The 16,293-nt window shown below is 35.5% G+C and overlaps 2 protein-coding genes and 1 long non-coding RNA gene across 3 annotated transcripts in view; 1 reads left to right on the forward strand and 2 right to left on the reverse strand.

Moving 5' to 3' along the window:
• Positions 1–379: 379 nt before the first annotated feature.
• LOC111192520 (complement factor H-related protein 1) lies at positions 380–6,929 on the reverse strand. The gene is made up of 6 exons (XM_049465911.1): positions 6,848–6,929; positions 5,483–5,653; positions 5,230–5,385; positions 3,588–3,764; positions 3,305–3,481; positions 380–864 (listed from the first exon to the last, which is right to left on the reverse strand). The coding sequence occupies exons 1-6, from the start codon at positions 6,912–6,914 to the stop codon at positions 671–673; spliced, it is 942 nt and encodes a 313-aa protein (XP_049321868.1). The 5' UTR covers positions 6,915–6,929; the 3' UTR covers positions 380–670.
• Positions 3,039–3,254, forward strand: LOC125782288 (uncharacterized). The gene is made up of 2 exons (XR_007424907.1): positions 3,039–3,128; positions 3,162–3,254. It is a non-coding gene; the product is annotated as an uncharacterized LOC125782288 (long non-coding RNA).
• A 2,336-nt stretch (positions 6,930–9,265) lies between the features above and the next one.
• LOC103046808 (complement factor H) overlaps positions 9,266–16,293 on the reverse strand; it is a 41,376-nt gene continuing 34,348 nt past the window's right edge. The window contains exons 28-32 of the mRNA XM_049465969.1: positions 12,791–12,896; positions 11,425–11,595; positions 11,178–11,333; positions 10,392–10,571; positions 9,266–9,803 (exon numbers count right to left, since the gene is read on the reverse strand). Of these exons, the coding sequence (XP_049321926.1) occupies positions 9,592–9,803; positions 10,392–10,571; positions 11,178–11,333; positions 11,425–11,595; positions 12,791–12,896 (825 nt within the window). The 3' untranslated portion in view covers positions 9,266–9,591. The remainder of the gene's footprint in view (positions 9,804–10,391; positions 10,572–11,177; positions 11,334–11,424; positions 11,596–12,790; positions 12,897–16,293) is intronic.

Below are 16,293 nucleotides of genomic sequence, written 5' to 3' on the forward strand. Positions count from 1 at the left end.
CAATGTAAGTTAATAAAAATCTATTATAAATATAAAAAGACTGTTATTATTAGTAATATTAATGCTAATAATGTTTACAATTATTTATGCCCATCTTATTAAAAATACTAATAATAATATGTGACCCTAGGCATGTACACATTGTTTAACAAAAAATATATAATAATCTAATTGCAATTAATAATGATACTCAAACTCTTAAATGTACTGACTTTGAGTGTGCAAAATTTACCTGTGTTATTATTCCACTTTTCACACAGTGGCAGTAGCAGAAAAACACTGCTAAAATGAGTGTTAGTGGCCCTTCTACTAAATCCTACACAAATAAATAAGTATTCAAATTTAAATATTCTTATAAAAGTAGAGAAAAAAAGAAGCATTGTGTAGACATTCGGAAGTAATTTATTGCATTTAATGAAGCATCCAATATACAGAATAAACAACATCCAGCAACAAAAGTAACCTGAATCACAGCTTATCTGAATTAACATGAATGTTATTATTTGGTCATTTGACATCCTGTCAGCATCCTTTGTTCTTTACTAAATCAGATACGATACAAACATCTATTTCTATCAGTGTTAAAATCACGTTTTTATTCTTTCTCTGTAAGTAGTGAGATAATCTGCTTATCCTCCACCACCCATCTTTAACAATACTATGTGGGACACTATCCACAACTAGGCAAATCTATTTTCCCATTTATACACTGCTGACGAAAGCCATCTTTTTCTTTATGTTTAAATCCTCTTTGACACCTAAATGAAATAAAATCTCCGTGCTTTGAATAGATTTTACTTCTACCTCCAAACAGTATTTCTATGTTACGGGATTCCATATCTTCAACATTGACAGTGCAGGGTTCTGAAATAAACCAATACAATATAAAAGTTTAAATGAGTACAATACTGGTTAATTAGATGTAAAAAAATAAATAAATAAAATAAAGCTGTACAGAGTGAGACAAAGACACCATACACAGTTGTGTGAAAAAGTATTGCCCTCCTACAGATTTCTTGTTTTTGCTTTGCTTTAGATGAACAAACACATTTATATATCAGACTAATATAACCTAAGTAAATACAAATAGCAGTTTTTAAATGATACTTTTAGTTTTTAAGAAGAAAAAAAAAATATCCAAACCAACCTGGCCCTATGTAAAAAAACAATTTGCCCCTAAACCACAGCATCTTAATCAGACATCAAAACCTTATTTTTTTATGTATTTTTATGTATTCACACCTGCTGGTGTGCTTTTGATCATTGTCTTGTAGCAAAACTAAAGTATGCTTAACTGATCACAGATAATGATGAGTCATACTACAAAGAGGAGGTCCAACATCTGTCTACATGGTGCAAAAACAATAACCTTCTTCTGAACCCTAATAAAACAAAAGAGGTGATCATGGACTTCAGAAGATCTACCCGCACTGTGACTGCAGCTCTATACATCAATGGAGTGGAGGTCGAGAGAGTGGAGAGCTTCAAGTTCCTTGGTGTGCACATCTCTGCTGACCTCACCTGGGCTTACAACATCCAGTACCAGGTGAGGAAAGCACAGCATAGACTCTATTTTCTTAGGAAACTCAAGCACTCCCACCTCCCTCAACACTTGCTGGTGAATTTCTACAGAGCAACCATCGAAAGCCTCCTGACCTATTGCTGCACAGTCTGGTTCACCAGTTGTTCAGCTCGGGACAGGAGAGATTTGCAGCAAGTGGTGAGAGCGGCAGAAAAAAATATTGGCACCTCACTACCCCCCCCCCCCTCGATGACATTTACAACCGTCGATTGCGGAAAAAAGCTGTCTGCATCTCAGTGGATCCTACTCACCCGGGAAACCCTCTGTTTTCACCCCTTCCTTCCAAAAAAAGATTCAGACAATTGAAAACAAGGACGAATAGATTGAAACATAGCTTTTTTCCTCAGGCTGTGAAAGCTATCAAACCTTCCCAATTGTGAAGAATATCCAGAGGAGCTAAAGATAATTATCCATTTTGATGGACATTCTCAGGGAACTTCCCCTACCCCCACCCCTGCACTCGCCACTTTAAATAATATTATTTATTGCACTTTTAATATTCTCCTCAGTATTAATATATTGTCCTGAATTATCTTATTGATATGGTGCTAAATATATAAATATATATATATATATTTTAATGATTTTTAATGATGAAGTCTGTTATTGTAAACGCTGCCTTAGAGAGAGGACGTTCACTGTTTTAACATTGTTTTTTCAGCAACAATAAACTATTCTATTCTATTATATTATATTATATTCTAAGTGTTATGTGTTAATAATCAAGATGGCAAATGTAAGATGAGCCTTGGTATTCATTTTATTCAGCAGTGGTTTTTGCCTCAGAACTCTCCCATGGATTCTTGCCAAGTCCTTTTAGATGATTTTACTTCTTTTGGGACCTCAGGTATGAGTTGTCCATGCCCTTTTGGAGTAATGTTGGTATACCTGTGTTCCATGTTTTCTCCATTTGTGAATAATAGCTCTTATTATGGTTTGCTGGAGTCCCCCCACTGATAGATGACAATGACATTTGTTTTCTTATCTGTCCCTAAATATTTTCAGATCGGGGCATAATGTGTGGCTTTTTGTGATTTTTTAGCTGCTTCATGTTGTCATACAGGTTCTACTTAAGTGATTTCTTGAGTCTATAGTTCTAGCAGTAATCAGGCCTGGTGGTGGCTAGTGAAATTCAACTCGGCTTTCCGAAAATGTACTTAATCATAATTTGAAATCTTTTAAAAACTGATTTTTGTATTTAATCAGGTTATCTTGATCTGATATTAAGGTTTGTTTAATAATGTGAAAAATGTCAGTATGACAAAAATAAAGAAATAAAAACTTAAGAAATCTGTAAGGGGCAAATACTATGTCATTGCACAGTATATGGATTAAATAAATTCAGACATTTCCCTCCATAATAGCACTGTTCTTAAACATATTTAGCATATTTAACCAGGTTTGATTATTGTGATTTATGTAATTCAAATAGAGTCTGACTCCAAGTCTCCCATACTGCACATTTCTTCTACCACACCATCTTCAGTAAAATGCTGATGAGTTGAGACTGCTGTTTGTGTTAGGTCAGAACAAAAAATTGTGAAAGGTCCTATGTTCCTCTTTCGGACCATAGGACCAGAATTTGGATCTACTGAACCATAGTCTGGCTCATCAATAGTGACAGAACAGTTTACAAGATGGTTTAGACCTTTGGACCAATTACCAAAAGCTGAAGGAGGCTATGGGCATGCATTAAACAACAGAAGAAGAAAAAGTACTTACGCAAGCATTCCCCATTCCCTAACCATCTGCCTTTTCTGCAGGTCATGTGGGGATCACCAGCCTGGGTGAAGTATGCAGGACACTCATACGTAGCTATTTCTCCATCCTTATATTCATTTTTTAGATCCTGCACTGCGTCTTTGATCAATGGAGGTGGGCCACAATTAAGTGTTTTGGCTGCCAACACACACACACACACACACACACACACACAATATTGTGTTTTTGTAGCAAACTTTATCATACTTATAGACAAGCAACACAATTAAAGATCTGTACTTACGCAAGCATTCCCCATTCCCTGTCCAACTGCCCTGTATGCAGGTCAGGTGAGGATCCCCACTCTTTACGTAGTTTGCAGGACACTCGTACGTAGCTATTTCTCCATTCTTATATTCTTCCTTTAGTTCCTGCACTGCATCACTGATCAGAGGAGGTGGGCCACAATCAAGTCTTTTTGCTGCCATCACACACACACATACCCACAGTTACATACATTAACAAAGAACACTCTTGTCTTGGCGACAAATGGGTCACTATCAAAATACTGTGCCTTTTGGACCTCAAAATCTTCCAAAACATACTTTTTAATTAGGTTGACTATTTGTTTTTTATTATTGTGACTATTTAGTTAAATCTGACATTTCATGTTTCACAACAAATATAAACTACATAAACAAGCTGATTCCACCTATCTAGTTGTCTCTACCTAGTTGACTAGAGTCTAGTTGTCTCTAGTCTGCTCACTAAATCTAATCTAACAATCCACCTTAAATTATATATTTAAGATGAAATAAAGATTTTGATTGGTTCTTTAGAATTAATGAATCTGTTGATTGGTTCTGCCAATGAATTTGACTGTCTATATGTTGTCTTGCTCTTTTAATGAAATAAAGATGCTTGGTGTTTGTGGTATTTTTTTTTGTTTGTTGTCTCCTCCCCTTACTAAGATAAAGATTTTGATTAGTTCTGTCTCTGAAATAGACAGTCTGAAATATTGTCCTGCTTAAATAAGGATGTAAAGACATTGATAATGTTTCTATTGAATTATTTAGATTTTCCATGTTATCCAACTCTCTTAATAAACAGAAGATGTTGATTGGTTTTGCTGACAAATTTGATTGTTTGTTGTCTCATCACCTGCTAAAATAAAGATTTTGATTGTTTCTGTCTCTGAAATTGACAGTCTGAAATGTTCTCCTGCCCAATTAGGAAAATATAGATACTGATACTGTTTCTGTTGCATTATTTTGACTGTCTAAGTTGTCCCACGCTCTTGGTTCTGTCTCTGAATTCGACAGTCTGAAATGTTGTCCTGCCCAATTAAGGAAATAAAGATACTGATACTGGTTCTGTAGTCTATGTTGTCCCCCCTCCTTTTAATAAACGGAAGATGTTGATTGGTTCTGCTGCTACATTTAATTGTTTGATGTCTTATCCCCCACTGCCTCTGACATTATTAGTCTGTTGTTTTGCCCCTCTGCTAAACCAAAGTTTTAGATTGGTCTTCTGCAGTATTTAAATACCTTAGATTTTGTCCCACCTCCTTAATCCAATGAAGGATTTAATTGGATCTGCTGCAGAATTTTGATAGATAGACTAGATTTTGTCATGCCTAAAAAGTCATGACTCTGAATAAAAATCAGATTTTGGGTTTGCTCTTAATTTTGATTGTCTGTTGTCTTATCTCCTGTTGAAACAGAGATTTTGATTGGTTACGTTGCTAAATTTGATTGTCTGTTTTGATTGTCTAATCCCTTACTGAGATCAAGATTGTGCCTGATTGCCACTGGACTACCTGGACAATCTGAGCATTTTGACACAAGGAAATTTCTATTTGCTGCATCGCTTCCGTAGCATGAGAAAGCAGCTGGATAAGAAAACAACAGAAGAAATTCTAAATGAATGCAGAGAAGGATACTTGCCAGTGCAGTGATGCATCTGATCCCAGACTCCCTCCTGATTGCAGGTGATGACAAACCCCTCAGGTTCATATCCGGGATTACACTGGTACTCAAGGCGAGCACCGACTTTTTCCAGCCTTATTGCATTTTCAATTGTTGGCACTGTACACTTCAGCTCTGCAACACAGGCAGCAATTATTTTAGCAATATACAGTATAAGCAGATTAAAAACCCACACGCTAATAAAGCTAATAAACTTAAGCTAGCAACGTACCTTTACACAGTGGTTTTGGTGACCAGCCGTTCTCTGTACATTCGGCACGGTCAGCTGTTGCTTTATAACCAGGTTCACATTGGTACGGCCTGCTTCTTCCCAGACGTGAAAACCAACCCAAGAGGAAAGGCGATACCACATGCTCATCACGGGGAGTGGCACAAGAAGGTTCTGCGAAATTAATTACAGAATACTAGTTTGAATACTATTTTCCTATTATTACAATCATGTCTTTTTATTTTTATTTAAATTGGTCAATGGGAGCAGGGTAGTTTTTCATGCAAGATCATTGAGATCATTTTGGCCAGTTGTGAACTGGTTTGTTATCACCTATTCTTTAATATTTTTGAATGATGATTTTAATTATTACGGGAAAAAAACTGTCCAAACCAATCTAGCCATTTGTGAAACATTAATCACACTTTTTGGAAAACTAAGTTCAATTTCTTCAACCTCAAGCTCAGGCATACTAAGGTTCTGCAGCAAGACAATGATCCAAAGCCCACAAACTAGCAGACCTCTGAGTGACTAATAAAATGTTTGGGAGTGGCCTAGTCAAAAGTCTGATTGAGATTGTGACCTTAAACTGGTTGTTCATGCTGGAAAACCTTCCAATGGTCCAACCAAGTTATTAGGTTTAGGGGCAAACACTTGTAAAAACACAGTGCAAGACTGGTTTTGGTTTGATTTTTTTTTTCCTTTAATAAATAAAATCCATTATTCATTATTATTCAAGTTATCTTTGTCTGATAATAAAGTTTGCTTGATAATCAGAAAAATATCAGTATGAAAAAAGGCAACTGTATATCCACATGTGGATGAGAGTAAGAGTTAAAGTAATAGGTGATAAATATATTTAATTAGGTGATAAAACCACATTCCCTCAATAATAATATTGCTTGTTTATTTATGTGTTTTAATAAAGTTCTTAATGAAGATACTGTAATATTTTCTTCAGCTAGTTATGTATAAAATATTGTATGTAGGCTTTTGCCTACCAGTGCTTTCCCATCAGCCACTCCCCACCACTAGATTTGGCTCAAATCCTGCCCATATATGTACACATAAATATTCTCCCACTCACTGTAGAAGCTCCAAATTTACGCAAGATTTTGCCCCAAACAAGGTCTCTACAAGTGAATCATTAACAAAAGGTAATGATTTCAGAATAAAGATACACTTATTTTCAAATAAACCAAAGTGATTTCTATGGCAGTAATTAATAAAAGAAGTTACAGATTTCAGAAGGAAAAGGAAATATCATATTTATTACACTTAAGTAGTATCCATACTCCAGGCTAGTTTATGTATTATTATTAATTTTCAATAAATCACTGTAAAAACACATATGAAGAAAAGCCTTACCACTCCGTGTAGAGCTGTAAACACAGAAAAGGAAGAAAAAGCATGGAATGAAAAAAGCCCCCTTCATTTTTTTCTGATGGTGGTCAGTGAGACTGAGCAATCTCTGCTTTCAGCAAGACTAAAATTTCTAAACTAAGCTCCACCTACTCCTGTAGGTGGGGCTTATTGAAAAATAAGCAAGACAAAATAAACTTTAAAGGACCAATAAGAATTAGACTTTCAGTAGTAAATGATTAAATTATCAAGATGTATCATCCAATATTAAGGAAACATCCAAAGTTCATATTCATATCAGTCAGCTCTTGTTTCTTACTACAAATGTGTGGTATATCAGCAATCTCTGATTGGGTGTGGCCTCTGATTCTGCCTGCTGATCATTCCCCAACAGGGAGGTTGCCAGGTTTATCACAAACACTAGGTTAGCATACTAGGGACAGGCATTTTAATAAATAAGCAAGGTCAGATTGCTAGTTTATGTATCTGTCTAATGTGTAAAATACAGATAATATAATGCTAGATACCTGTTTTAGAAGAGATTAAAATCTCATTTTGATGATGTGGTCAGATTTCACGAGATTATGTTATTTAGTGAAATGTTTTGTATGATTCTGTATACATACATTGATTATTATTTATTCTTTTCAGCTACAAAAAGATCTGCGTACCTTTAAAAAGTGTGTATTTTCGAGGGGCAGTGTTTTTATTTTTTTGGTATACCAAGGTTGGATAACATTGAATAAAGCTAGCTGCTAACTACAGACAAAGTTATAAAAAAAACACATGAGCTGTTTTATAACGTTGCTTACCATTGTAGAAGTTATTAAACGTGTCTTGCACTCAATAGAATAGGTCCTGTGTGTTCTTAGCCTGGCAACCCGAGTGAGCTTTGCATCTGTGGAGGGGTGGGCGGAGCAGACAACTCTATCCAGTATTTTGAAATTGAATATTTTCTACTGATTGCTTCTTTAAGCTGGACTACCAGTAAAATCAGTGGTGTGCACAGACATTTTGGGGGGCAAGTGCTCAGGGGGGAAAAAGGGCACTTTTTTTTTTATGTGTATGTTACTTGGCAGGTGAGACACGGGGGAGAAGAAGCCTGTCTGTTGCCGTGCGTGCTGTGCTGAAGACTCGCTGAACTGAAGTAAAATAAATTCCTTTTATTTTGTTATTTTTTACAGCAGTGAGTTTTACAGCAGTGAGTTTTACAGCAGTGAGAATGAAATTTACTGTTAAATCAGTTCACTGTTAGCACTGTGCCTTTTAACCCTTAAACTTTCATAACGCCATTTTAGATTTTAAATTCTTTCAGAATATTTATCATATTTATAAGACTTCAGACTGCACAGAAATCATACTTTACCAGATTAATCACTTTTACATTTCACTTTGTATTCACCTGTGAGGTATTGCCATGTCAGGGTGCACCATTTTAGTGAAAACTGGCATTTGATGAAAACGTGCTCGGCTTAGAGTTGCAGACATTTAGTTAATGGTTACTTGCATACATAATATTGACATACCAAGATCTTTTTCTTTTGTGATTGTTTTTTAACATTTAATTTTAAGATTGAAAACATTAAATTTGTACAGGAACACATGCAGAATTATTCTTTTTAACAAACCAGAATATTTTTATACTTTAGATTCTTCTAAATACCACATTTAGCTTTGAGGACAGATCTGCTCACTCACACACTGCTCAGGTATTTTCTCAGTTTCTTCATTTCTTCATTGGCCAATTGTGGACTGGTTTGTTATCATCTATTCTTTAATATTGAGATATTCTAATAACATTTACATCCACATGTGGATGAGAGTAAGAATTAAAGTGACTGGTGATTAATAAAAATAATTAAATGATAAAACCACATTCCCTCAACAATAATTTACTGTATACCATTGTTTTCCCATCAGCCACCCCCCACCACTATATATATATGTACACATAAATATTCTCCCACTCACTGTAGAAGCTCCAAATTTACGCAAGATTTGACCCCAACAAGGTCTCTACAAGTGAATCATTAACAAAAGATAATGATTCCAGAATAAAAGATACACTTATTTATACACTTATAACAATAGTCGCTGCTTTTCCCTCACGCTGTGCTCCAGCTCATCCCAAATCACCATCTCAGCTGGGTTTAGATCAGGGGATTGTGGAGACCAAACACTTTTTTGTTTATTATGTAATTTTATTTGTGTCTTTTAATTGTTTTGATGTCATTAATATTAATCTACAATGTAAAAAATAAAAATAAAAAATACATTAAGGTGTGTACAAATGTTTGATTGGGCCCAGGTTGGTTAATTACAATGTAAGTGTGGCATCTATTGAATCTATTGAATTATTTTTTCACGTTTTTTTCTTCATTTAAACAATTCTGATAAATGTAGAGATAAAAATGAAAAAGTAAACATTGTGATTTTGTTTTATTGCATTTGGTGAAGAATACATCATACAGATTAAACAACACTCAGCAACAAAACTGTATGAATGTTTCCAGAGTAAAGGATGAAGACTTCAGTTATTAAAGTGATTCATGTCTCCTCATCTATCATATTTAGAATACTGGACAGAACACAATCCATTATTCTAATTTCTAATTGTACAGAAGTTTATCTGAATTTAATGAAATGATCTTATTCATTGTCTCCTCTGTTCTTTACAAAATCAGATACGACACAAACAGGCTTTTCTATCAGTGTATTAAAATCATGTCTTTATCCTCCATCACAGAACTTTAACAGTAAGATGTGGGACACACACAGCGAGGCAAATTCATCTGCCCATTTTGACACATCTGACGAAGGGCAACTTGGGCATCATGTTTATATCCTCTTTGACACTTAAATGTAGTATGATCTCCGTGGCGTGAATAAATTTTTCTTCTATCTCCAATTTGTAGCTGTATGTTACGGGGATCCATATCATGAACGTCCACAGTGCAGGGTTCTGAAATAAATCAATAAATGTTAAAATGAGAATAATACTGGTCACATTTACGCTCAGTACAGAAAATAAAGATGGATTAAACAAATGCATAAAATAATTTCATAACACCAAAGCTGCTGTGCATTTTAAACTTTTATCCATGTGAATAAAAACATTTAATAAACTAAACGCAGAAAATTCACTGTGCTTTTAAACACATTGTTTTAATCAGATATGTGGTGTAGATGCACAGTTGGAGATGAGGAGACCAGTGTGTATTTTATGCCTGAAATCTGGCAGCTGACAGTAAATTCAGATAACAGAGACTTTAAACCATTACTCACTAGTGTGTGTTAAAAAACAAGCTTTAACGCAAACTTTGTTCTGAAAATCTAAACTTTTTTATTGCAGCCTGAAAGGAGAGCTCTTGATCATCATATTCTTCAGAAACCTGTATTTTTTCTGCCCATGTTTAACTTGCTTATTGTTCTTGCAGTGTTCTTGCTTATATGTGAAAAAACATACATACTAAGTGAATAATCCAGTGACACAACAAAATGTTACAAAAAGACATTTTTATTTACAGATTATAAAAAGATCTGTACTTACCCAAGCATTGCCCGCTTCCTGTCCAACTGCCTTGTCTGCAGGTAAGGTGGGGATCACCAGCCTTAACGTAATAAGCAGGACACTCATACGTAGCTTTTTCACCATCCTCATATTTATCTTTGAATTCCTGCACTGTGTCTTTGATTGGTGGAGGTGAGCCACAAGCACCTGTTCCTGGTGCTAAAACAGAAACACACATAACATAGAAATGAAAACACACACATGTTTTTATAGACCATTTCCTTATGCCCTTATTCAAGCAACATTTGAGATTAACACTAAAGTGGATATATTAGCAATGAATAATAAGCATAATTCCAGAATGCTTTACTAGCATGAAGCATGAATGCTTTAGTAGATTTTGAGCAGTTTTTTCAGGGTCCGTTGTCTTGTTGAAGTATCCAGCCCCGGTGCAACTTTGTCACGGATTGCTGAAAATTGTGCTCAATATTGACTGAAATCCATGTGACCCTAAACTTTAACAAGATTTTTAGAACCTGCACTGGTCACACAGCCCCACAGCATAATGAACCACCAGATTTTACTGTGGATAACAAGTGTTTGTCTTGGAATTCTGTGTTCTTTTTCCGCCATGCATTTCGCCCTCCAAATAACTCAATTTTAGTTTCATCGGTACACAGCACCTTATTCCAAAATAAATAAATCATCTGAGCATTTTGACACAAGGAAATTTCTGTTTGCTGCATCGCTTCCGTAGCATGAGAAAGCAGCTGGATAAGAAAACAACAGAAGAAATTCTAAATGAATGCAGAGAAGGATACTTGCCAGTGCAGTGATGCATCTGATCCCAGACTCCCTCCTGATTGCAGGTGATGACAAACCCCTCAGGTTCATATCCGGGATTACACTGGTACTCAAGGCGTGCACCGACTTTTTCCAGCCTTATTGCATTTTCAATTGTTGGCACTGTACACTTCAGCTCTGCAACACAGGCAGCAATTATTTTAGCAATATACAGTACAAGCAGATGATTAAAAACCCACACGCTAATAAACTTAAGCTAGCAACATACCTTTACACAGTGGTTTTGGTGACCAGCCGTTCTCTGTACATTCGGCACGGTCAGCTGTTGCTTTATAACCAGGTTCACATTGGTACGGCTCGCTCCTTCCCAGACGTGACAACCAACCCAAGAGGAAAGGCGATACCACATGCTCATCACGGGGAATGGCACAAGTAGGTTCTGCAAAATGAATTACAGAATACTAGTTTGAATACTATTTTCCTATTATTACAATCAAGATTTTTCTTTTAATTTAAATTGGTCAATGGGAGCAGGGTAGTTTTTCATGCAAGATCATTGAGATCATTTTGGCCAGTTGTGAACTGGTTTGTTATCACCTATTCTTTAATATTTTTTGAATGATGATTTTAATTATTACGGGAAAAAAAAACTATCCAAACCAATCTAGCCATTTGTGAAAAATTAATCACACTTTTTGGAAAACTAAGTTCAATTTCTTCAACCTCAAGCTCAGGCATACTTAGGTTCTGCAGCAAGACAATGATCCAAACCCCACAAACTAGCAGACTTCTGAGTGACTAATAAAATGTTTGGGAGTGGCCTAGTCAAATTCTGATTGAGATTGTGACCTTAAACTGGTTGTTCATGCTGGAAAACCTTGCAATGGTCCAACCAAATTATTAGGTTTAGGGGCAAACACTTGTAAAAACACAGTGCAAGACTGGTTTTGGTTTGATTATTTTTTTCCTTTAATAAATAAAATCCATTATTCATTATTATTCAAGTTATCTTTGTCTGATAATAAAGTTTGCTTGATAATCAGAAAAATATCAGTATGAAAAAAGGCAACTGTATATCCACATGTGGATGAGAGTAAGAATTAAAGTAACAGGTGATAAATATATTTAATTAGGTGATAAAACCACATTCCCTCAATAATAATATTGCTTGTTTATTTATGTGTTTTAATAAAGTTCTTAATGAAGATACTGTAATATTTTCTTCAGCTAGTTATGTATAAAATATTGTATGTAGGCTTTTGCCTACCAGTGCTTTCCCATCAGCCACTCCCCACCACTAGATTTGGCTCAAATCCTGCCAATATATGTACACATAAATATTCTCCCACTCACTGTAGAAGCTCCAAATTTACACAAGATTTTGACCCCAACAAGGTCTCTACAAGTGAATCATTAACAAAAGGTAATGATTTCAGAATAAAGATACACTTATTTTCAAATAAACCAAAGTGATTTCTATGGCAGTAATTAATAAAAGAAGTTACAGATTTCAGAAGGAAAAGGAAATATCATATTTATTACACTTAAGTAGTATTCATACTCCAGGCTAGTTTATGTATTATTATTTATTTTCAATAAATCTCTGTAAAAACACATATGAAGAAAAGCCTTACCACTCCGTGTAGAGCTGTAAACACAGAAAAGGAAGAAAAAGCATTGAATGAAAAAAGCCCCCTTCATTTTTTTCTGATGGTGGTCAGCGAGACTGAGCAATCTCTGCTTTCAGCAAGACTAAAATTTCTAAACTAAGCTCCACCTACTCCTGTAGGTGGGGCTTATTGAAAAGTAAGCAAGACAAAATAAACTTTAAAGGACCAATAAGAATTAGACTTTCAGTGGTAAATGATAAAATGCTCAAGATGTATCATCCGATATTAAGGAAACATCCAAAGTTCAGGCATTTTAATTAATTAGCAAGGTCCGATTGCTAGTTTATGTATCTGTCTACTGTGTAAAATACAGATAATATAATGCTAGATACCTGTTTTAGAAGAGATTAAAATTTCATTTTGATGATGTGGTCAGATTTCACGAGATTATGTTATTTAATGAAATGTTGTATATCATTCTGTATACATACATTGATTATTATTAATTCTTTTCAGCTACAAAAAGATCTGCGTACCTTTAAAAAGTGTGTATTTTCGAGGGGCAGTGTTTTTTTGGTATACCAAGCTTGGCTAACAGTAAATGAAGCTAGCTGCTAACTACAGACAAAGGGTGAATCCCATTTCTCCCCTTGGCCCTACACCTTACCCCTACCCCTCTGTTTTGCGCGTGCATGTCAAGGGGTAGGGGTGTCCCGATTCCTGTTAGGATGAAGTGGTAGGGGTAAGGGGTAGGGCTAGTTAGCGCTTCAATCGGAGATTTTCCAGACCCACACTTCGTACCGAGGGGTATGAGAATGACTGGCAAGATGGCGGAACAAGCGACCAAAGAAACCCACAAATGTAAGTATTTTCCGTGTTAAAAATTACGATTAGCTCTGTATTACCTTAGTTTATTGTGTAGTTTTGATGTTTTATGGCTGAATTCTTCATAACAAGCATAAAAAGTTCGCTAGTAGTTCGTTTCGGTAGCTAGCTAGCTAGCTTACTTTCCCGTTCCACCTTAAATGGTGCAACAGACGGCAGGCGCTACCGCATTTAAGGCGGAACGGAAAAAATAAATCAAATAAAAAATAATCAGAGCTAATTTCAGCTCCCCATCACAGAGGAATTATGGAATGGACAATATTAATTAATTTCTGCACCTCCTGCCCCCTTTCTGAACATATACAATGCCCTAAAATTAACTAGTTAACCAGCAGCTAGGCTACTGAACTTTAGCGCTCCACTGCTATCATCACATCAGCCCAGCAGGGTCACCTACACACCACTGCTAGTAGCCTGGTCATAAATCAGTGCTATTTATTTATGTATTTATTGTTCATTGACAAACGTCATTGTGATATACCAGTGATTTCTCTGTCACTGAGGACCCATATTCTTGCACATTTTATTGTTTTTGTAACACATTACCTGCTCCAGGACCAGTGTTGGGAACCAGTGTGATATACAATTTCTAGTATATTATGGAGGCTATTTTCAATAAGATTCACCTTTCACCGGGTGCTTGAAGGGTTGTCCCAATTCCTAGGGGTAGGATTTTACCCCTTCCCCTTGTAACTCCGTTCCAAGGGGAAGGATTACACTCGAAAAGAAGGGGTAGGGGTAAGGGGTAGGGCCAAGGGGAGAAATGGGATTCACCCAAAGTTATAAAAAAAACCACATGAGCTGGTTTATAACGTTGCTTACCATGGTAGAAGTTATTAAACGTGTCTTGCACTCGTTTGTGTAGGTTCTGTGTGTTCTTAGCCTGGCAACCCGAGTGAGCTTTGCATCTGTGGAGGGGTGGGTGGAGCAGACAACTCTATCCAGTATTTTGAAATTGAATAGTTTCTACTGATTGCTTCTTTGAGTTAGACTACCTGTAAAATACATTCCTTTTATTTTGATATTTTTTACAGCAGTGAGTTTTACAGCAGTGAGTTTTACAGCAGTGAGTTTTACAGCAGTGAGAATGAAATTTACTGTTAAATCAGTTCACGGTTAGCACTGTGCCTTTTGACCCTTAAACTTTCATAACGTTACTTTAGATTTTGAATTCTTTCAGAATATTTATCATATTTATAAGACTTCAGACTGCACAGAAATCATACTTTACCAGATTAATCACTTTAACATTTCAGTTTGTATTTCTGTGATGTATTGCCATGTCAGGGTGCACCATTTTAGTGAAAACTGGCATTTGATGAAAACGTGCTTGGCTTAGAGTTGCAGACAGTTAATGGTGACTTGCATATAATGTTCCTGTCAAAAATTTGGACATACCTCTTCTTAGTCAACGTGATAACTCCATAACTCCTTAACAGATGCTGGGTTCTGGTCTTGTTGCTGATAACAGTTCTGATGGTTTTGAATGGATTTGAATACTGATTTCCTATAATTACAATAATGATTTTTATTTATTTGTTTATTTATTTATTTTTTATTCTATTTTTGGCCCTAAATTGGCCAATGGGTGGAGAGTAGTGTATCATGCAAAATCATTGAGATCATTTTGGCCAATTGTGGACTGGTTTGTTATCATCTATTCTTTAATATTGAGATATTCTAATAACATCTACATCAACATGTGGATGAGAGTAAGAATTAAAGTGACTGGTGATTAAAAAAAAGAATTAGATGACAAAACCACATTCCCTCGACAATAATATACTGTATACCAGTGTTTTCCCATCAGCCACCCCCCACCTCTACTGCCCCCCCACTTATCAGAGCAAATCCCTACCCCTGTCCCCGGTCACTAGATTTGACTCAAATCCTGCCAATATATGTACACATAAACATTCTCCCACTCACTGTAGAAGCTCCAAATTTACGCAAGATTTGACCCCAACAAGGTCTCTACAAGTGAATCATTAACAAAAGATAATGATTCCAGAATAAAAGATACACTTATTTATACACTTATAACAATAGTCGCTGCTTTTCCCTCACGCTGTGCTCCAGCTCATCCCAAATCACCATCTCAGCTGGGTTTAGATCAGGGGATTGTGGAGACCAAACACTTTTTTGTTTATTATGTAATTTTATTTGTGTCTCTTAATTGTTTTGATGTCATTAATATTAATCTACAATGTAAAAAATAAAAATAAAAAATACATTAAGGTTGTGTACAAATGTTTGATTGGGCCCAGGTTGGTTAATTACTATGTAAGTGTGGCATCTATTGAATCTATTGAATTATTTTTTCACGTTTTTTTTTTTCTTCATTTAAACAATTCTGATAAATGTAGAGATAAAAATGAAAAAGTAAACATTGTGATTTTGTTTTATTGCATTTGGTGAAGAATACATCATACAGATTAAACAACACTCAGCAACAAAACTGTATGAATATTTCCAGAGTAAAGGATGAAGACTTCAGTTATTAAAGTGATTCATGTCTCCTCATCTATCATATTTAGAATACTGGACAGAACACAATCCATTATTCTAATTTCTAATTGTTCAGAAGTTTATCTGAATTTAATGAAATGATCTTATTCATTGTCTCCTCTGTTCTTTACAAA

The sequence above is a fragment of the Astyanax mexicanus genome, chromosome 16 (assembly GCF_023375975.1).
Source record: "Astyanax mexicanus isolate ESR-SI-001 chromosome 16, AstMex3_surface, whole genome shotgun sequence".
Classification (NCBI taxonomy): Eukaryota; Metazoa; Chordata; class Actinopteri; order Characiformes; family Acestrorhamphidae; genus Astyanax; species Astyanax mexicanus.